The sequence below is a fragment of the Mobula hypostoma genome, chromosome 11 (assembly GCF_963921235.1).
Source record: "Mobula hypostoma chromosome 11, sMobHyp1.1, whole genome shotgun sequence".
Taxonomy (NCBI): domain Eukaryota; kingdom Metazoa; phylum Chordata; class Chondrichthyes; order Myliobatiformes; family Myliobatidae; genus Mobula; species Mobula hypostoma.
The window spans coordinates 17,789,501-17,796,357 of NC_086107.1; the positions used below are offsets into that span (position 1 = coordinate 17,789,501).

General features: G+C 43.1%; 1 protein-coding gene across 12 annotated transcripts in view; it reads left to right on the plus strand.

Moving 5' to 3' along the window:
- The window catches only part of nav2a (neuron navigator 2a), a 1,052,051-nt gene extending 1,046,138 nt beyond the window's left edge, over window positions 1–5,913 (plus strand). For 11 of the 12 annotated variants that reach the window (XM_063061719.1, XM_063061711.1, XM_063061712.1 and 8 more), the window contains 2 exons: window positions 39–242; window positions 3,343–5,913. In XM_063061719.1, coding sequence (XP_062917789.1) covers window positions 39–242; window positions 3,343–3,468 — 330 coding nt within the window. In that variant the 3' untranslated portion in view covers window positions 3,469–5,913. Of the gene's footprint in view, window positions 1–38; window positions 262–3,342 lie in introns of all 12 variants that reach the window. The other variant, XM_063061717.1, reaches the window with a different exon arrangement.
- The last annotated feature ends 944 nt before the right edge of the window (window positions 5,914–6,857 follow it).

Consider the following 6,857-nt stretch of genomic DNA (forward strand, 5'->3'; position numbering starts at 1 on the left):
TATTTTTCACTCTGTGTGCTTCTCTTTCTGTCTTACAGCTGTACGGAAGAAGAGCTCCTTGGGAGGACCCAGCCAAATGGGTGATGGAAACATATCCATGGATTGCTACACCACAGCAGCATGAGTGGCCCCCTCTACTACAGCTAAGGCCAGAAGATGTGGGCTTTGATGGTTTCATACTAGCCCGGAATGGTGGTTCCAGCAAACAGACGCAGCAGAGTGATGCTGAGGGAGACCCCCTTGTGAGTTGGTAAAATTCTTGTGAGTCTAAAATTTAGTTACAGTAACTACAGCAAAACAAGATTCAGAACCTGCTGGACCCTGATGGGTGGCTTATTTAACATTGGTAATAGGGCTGATTTATTTTCAGACACTGTTTTTAGAAATAATGCTCAACAAGATCTTAAGGCTGAGTGGTGGGGGAGATTAAGACATTAACATGCATACATTAGTCTGTTAAATAGTGACAACTGTCTGGTTAAAGATATCACGTCAATTCAAGTCACATTTTATTGTCATTTCAACCATAACTGCTGGTACAGTACACAGTAAAAGCGAGACGTTTTTCAGAACCGTGGTGCTACATGAAACAATACAAAAACTACACTGAACTATGTAAAACAACACAAAAACTACACTAGACTACAGACCTACCCAGGACTGCGTAAAGTGCACAAAACAGTGCAGGCATTACAATAAATAATAAACAAGACAATAGGCACAGTAGAGGGCAGTAGGTTGGTGTCAGTCCAGGCTCTGGGTATTGAGGAGTCTGATGACTTGGGGGAAGAAACTGTTACATAGTCTGGTCGTGTGAGCCTGAATGCTTCGGTGCCTTTTGCCAGATGGCAGGAGGGAGAAGAGTTTGTATGAGGGGTGTGTGGGGTCTTTCATAATGCTGTTTGCTTTGCGGGTGCAGCGTGTGGTGTCAAATGTCTGTAATGGCGGGAAGACAGACCCCGATGATCTTCTCAGCTGACCTCACTATCCGCTGCAGGGTCTTGCGATCCGAGATGGTGCAATTTCCGAACCAGGCAGTGATGCAGCTACTCAGGATGCTCTCAATACAACCTCTGCAGAATGTGGTGAGGATGGGGGGTGGGAGATGGACTTTTCTCAGCCTTCGCAGAAAGTAGAGATGCTGCTGGGTTTTCTTTGCTATGGAGCTGGCGTTGAGGGACCAGGTGAGATTCTCCGCCAGGTGAACACCAAGAAATTTGATGCTCTTAACGATCTCTAAGGAGGAGTCATCGATGTTCAGCGGAGAGTGGTCGCTCCGTGTCCTCCTAAAATCAAGAACCATCTCTTTTGTTCACATTCAGAGACAGGTTGTTGGCTCTGCACCTGTCCGTTAGCCGCTGCGCCTCCTCTCTGTATGCTGACTCATCATTCTTGCTGATGAGACCCACCATGGTCGTGTCATCGGCGAACTTGATGTGGTTCGAGCTGTGTGTTGCAGCACAGTCGTGGGTCAGCAGAGTGAACAGCAGTGGACTGAGCACACAGCCCTGGGGGGCCCCCGTGCTCAGTGTGATGGTGTTGGAGATGCTGCTCCCGATCCGGACTGACTGAGGTCTCCCAGTCAGGAAGTCTGGGATCCAGTTGCAGAGGGAGTCACATTGGTGCACAAGCTTTTTTTTGTCCCTTTCAAAGATGTCCAGAAGATAGTCTTATACACTACAGTGCAAAAGTTTTAGGCACATATACATAGCTAGGGTGTCTAAGACTTTTGCACAGCACTGTAGTAATTTTATGTATTGCGCTGTACTGCTGTTGTTGCAAAAAGATATTAATTTCGTGGCATATGTGAGTGTTGATAAACCTGATTTTGATATGAATCTCTATTGTGGACTGAGAGTGGGAAGGGGGCGGGGAGAGGGGAGGGAGAGGGAAGCACCAGAGAAACATTCTGTAATGATCAATAAACCAATTGCTTGGAATCAAATGACCTTGCCTGGTGTCCGCAGTCTGCACACGTGCCACCCTCCCAACCCACCCTTGCCATTTCTTCTCTGCCACCTGACCCACACCCCTCCTGTGGCGTTCCACCCTCGCCAATCCCAACATCCCTTGCTCCCGCCAGATTTACAAACTTGCTCTCCACACCATGTTGACAAATACAGTACTGTGCAAAAGTCTTAGGCATCCTAGCTATATACAGTATATGTGCGTAAGACTTTTGCATGGTACTAAATATTCATGTTAATGGTAACTGACATGAAAGAGAGGTTATGACTATCCTCACTAAGGACCAAGCTCCAAGCTACCACGTGAAGAAGGATATTGTGTTAATAACAGCAGTAGCTTGGGTTTGATTTTCTTTGTAGAAGTGCACCATGTTAAAATCAAGATGTTAAATCAATGAATGCTTTTTAAAACATATTTGAACTATCATCTTGTACCATAAACTTCATAATCTTGAAGCCCAGAATAATTAGAAAATATATCTGCACTAAATGGCCACTTTATTAAGTGCAGGAGTGGAGCAGGGTTTTTTTTCCCTGCTGTAGCCCAATCACTTTAAGGTTCAACATTACTGTGATTCAGAGATAACCATAGTTATTTATGATACTGTCGCCTTCCTGTCAGCTTGAACCAGTTTGTCTATTCCTGTCTGACCTCTCTCGTTAACAAGGCTCTTTTGCCCATTGAGCTGCTGCTCACTGGATGTTTCTTTGTTTTTTACACCATTCTTTGTAAACTGGACAGACTGTTGTGCGGAAAATCCCAGGAGATCGGCAGTTTCTGAGATACTCGAACCACTCCATCTGGCACCAGCAATCATTCCGTTGTCAAAGTAACTTAGATCACATTTCTTCCTGATTCTGATGTTTGGTTTGAACAACAACTTGAACCTCTTGAGCATGTCGACATGCTTTTATGTATTGAGTTGCTGTCATATGGTTGGCTGATTAGATATTTTCGTTAACATGCAGGTAAAATGTGTACCTAATAAAGTGGCCACTGAGTGTAGATCTGTATTGGGGCTTATCGGTTAAGAGTTTTTAATTTCCAATGCTTAGGTCGCACTTTCCTTTAAAGAAAGGGAAAATTACAAACTGCACTGTGTCACACCAAGCTCTTAGCACCTGGCAATGTTTCCTTCTATTAGAACTTCCCTGGTTAACTGAAGGAATTCCCTTCTTTTAAGAGACGTTTTGATAGGCACACAAATGTGAGGGAAATGGAAGGATATAGACATTGTGTAGGCAGAAGGGATTAATTTAGTTCGCCATTTGATGCCTAATTTAATTGGTTCGGCACAACATTGTGGGCCGAAGGGCCTGTTTCTGTATAGTACTGTTCGACATTCTATGTTTCTGTTTTGTTTCCCCTCTGCAGATGAATATGTTAATGAGGTTACAAGAAGCTGCAAACTGCTCAAGTCCCCACAGCTATGACAGTGACTCGAATAGTAACAGCCATCACGACGATATTCTTGATTCCTCTCTGGAGTCCACACTTTGATCAAGCGTTCTGCCAAATCATCTGTCACTTCTGTCCAGCGTTTCTCTGAACAGTTCTGTGGAAGGCGAGGACGCAGAAGAGGAACGAAAACTGACCAATAGCTCTCGCTCTCACCCGCTCAGCTGGACAGAAGCCTTGGTTTATAAAGAAAAGATGGGGCTTCAAGTACAGGACACTTTAGTTCAATTTTAAATATTGTAGCTCTGGTGGGTGCAGGTAACCCTAAGGAGACTAAATTTGGGGTTTTTACCCTGCCTGTTTTGTTATATAACTGAGAACTGCACTATTTCTTCATTCAATTGCTGGAGGCAGTTGTGCCAAGCCAATGAGGAAATGTTGTACTCTGCATAAAACTAGTAAGACCTGATTTTGAAAGGTATAGACTTAACATCATTGTGCCATGTACTGCCCTGAAAAAATGTATCCTATGCTGCTCTCAGCCAAACAGTCAGCAGACACTGGACATTTCAACCAACTCCTTCAATAATGGAGAGCGAGGGAGGGGAGGTGGGTTGGTGGGGAAGAGGAGGTGGATGCGGCGCCCCCCTCGGCTGAAGGCAGTTTTGGTGCTACATCACCACATCATGTTGCTGTTTGGAAATTGGCTGAGTTTGAAAGACAAGCCGGCGCAAGAATTTTTGTCTCTGTTCCATCAGCAGTCTACATGCTCCGAGCACGCAGGGCATGCCTGGGTTGCTTGCCGACAGGCTGCCTGCCGCAAGCGTGGGCGGTCCTCTCCGAAACCCAAGAGAAATAATCTCTGGGAACAAGTGGTTGAGCCAGGAATCAATATGGAAGTCCCAATTTTCTCCTCCTCTCACTTTCCTTATTGAGAACACATGCATACAGGCACATGTATGTATGCATATACACACACACACACACACACTCTCACACACACACACACACACACACACACACACACACACACACACACCTTGATTGTCACTAAGGCTTGTCTCCTCACCAGGACTGGTAACACCTCCTCTGGAGTTGCACTTTTTCTTTGCAAAAACATGAAAGAGAAGCTGGATTGAGCTGTACCTCAGCGAAAAAGAAACGCAATCCTTTAGCCAAATCCATGCAAGCCTTTTTTTTAGAACGACTGGTGCTGGAAATAAATGATGCCTTACTCTCGGTCTCTCTTTTGTACTGGTTTTCCGGTTGTTTAATTTTGCTATTTATTTTGTATTGTTTCTGGAAAAAAAAACAGGGCTGGAATTTCATCTCAAAACGTCAGTAAGAGTCAAGTTGTTTTTAGTCAGTGTTGTTTCAAATGATATGTTATAAGCAAGACAAACAAGGAAGCAAATCGGTTATTTCTCGGATCGTGATCAAACAGCAGCTCACTGTGTTTGATATTGTGAGGGTAAATGTGCCTAACAATAAAACACCGGACTGCAGAGTTTGACAATCTGTCCAGACAATGATGCTGTCAATGCAACACAAAAGAAATTCTTGATAGACACTACAATAATGTATAAATACTGAAATCATCCAGTGACTGAGTAATAGATTTTTAAATTGGAGTGCTTGTCGTTCAGTGCTGTTGTCCCCCTGCTTCCATGTGATGTATTATCACACAATCCAGTGTTCCTACACTTTGACTGATCAATGTGTTTCTCGATACCTCAATGGGTTTGTTAATGCTGCCATTAAACTGTCGTTACTGTACTCTGATCAAAATCTTTCCATTGTTGCATTAAAACTGTGATGACATGGTTCAGCTCAGAAGGGGTGAAGGGAATGTGGGCCAACGCTCAATTAATTACTTCTGAGCACAATTTTCTTTCTTTAAAATGTGTAATTAATTTTTTAAAATGCTTCCAGAATTTTTTTTTTCTTTACGTCCTTTCCTGTCAACAGTGTCTAGTTGTTTAATGGTGTTCTGAGTTTAAGATGCTATGCAATGTTCATGCTAATTCTTAACGGGAGCCAAAAAAAAAACCTTTTTTCTTTTCAAAACTGCCAACAATTGTACAGGCTGAAAGAGACTTGTAAATGGCTTTAGCTTAATTTCTAGATGGTGTTTTCTGTAAATTTTGGGAAATCTGTTCAGTGATGAAATGCTGATCACAGTAATGATTAATGTACCAAACCCATATTTGTTACTTGTGATAATTTTCACATGCTTGTTAAATGGAAGACTATTTGTAGGATTTAGTGATTTCAGTGTTTTGAATGTGTTTAATATGATGTACATTTTTTCATTGTAACATATATTGTAAATAGTTGATTACAGTAATGCATTTTGATGAATTTTCTAGCCATTTTTAAAACACTAGGAAATCAGTATTTTGTGTACTGTATGATGTGTCATCCCATTTGAATCAAGTTCTGGTCACTCATTGGATTCAATATGGCCTACACAAGACCATGTCTCATTTGAGGAAGAAATCAAGTTATTGTGCCAGTCTTAAATTATTCCTGATTCAATAAAATGAATGCTTATTTATTCAATCTTCTGCTGCCTTCAATCCTTTTTCTCCTAACCTGTGATAAAGTGGGCGCCATGGTAGCATAGTAGTTAGCATGACACCATTATAGCTCAGAACAGAGTTCAGTTCTGGGACCCTCTGTATGAGTTTGTATTTTCTCCCCATGACCACATAGATTTCCTCCAGGAGCTCTGGTTTCCTCCTACAGTCCGAAGACATACCGGTTAGAAGGTGAGTTATTTACTTACCTTCTGTCCATTATGCCGTGTTTAGGGCAGCGTTAAAGGCGCTCCATCTCTGTCGGTGTAGAAGGATTCTTCATTGCTGTTTCCGTAACATCTGGTCAGGGTTGTTTGCCCTCAGCTGAACACCTGACCCTGATGTTTAGGGAAGGTCCTCCATCTCTGACAGTGTTCAGGGCTTCCTTCATTGTGTCAATAGCTTCCTCTTGGTTTTCACTACTGACGGTTATGCAAGTCAGGAATTCCATTGAACTCCAGTGTAGAAGGATTCTTCATTGCTGTTTCCGTAACAATTTTGCTTTACCAGTCAGGGTTGTTAGCCCTGGGCTCAACCCCCAAACCTGGAGGACCAGTGGGTGGACCGCTTTTGGTCTGGCCTTTGCCCTTTGACCTGTTTGGGATGGGTGACCCTACCAAGAGCCAAAGCACAATGCCCCGACTCCAGCCAAGATAGCTCTCTGGGTCATTCAGATACACAGGCCTCCAAACCCCATGACAATGTTGTGGTCCTCTTGGAGGGGCAGGTGAATTGTCCTATGATTTGATGAGTGGTAAATGGATGAGCTGCTGGGCAGCGTGGCTCATTGGTCTGGAGCGCCTGTTCCGCACTGTACTACTAAATAAATGAAACGATGCTGATTAACATTTAAACGTGTTTTCCTTAGTTTAATATGCATTTGTTTCTTTGCACAATGCAGTTGAATGTCGA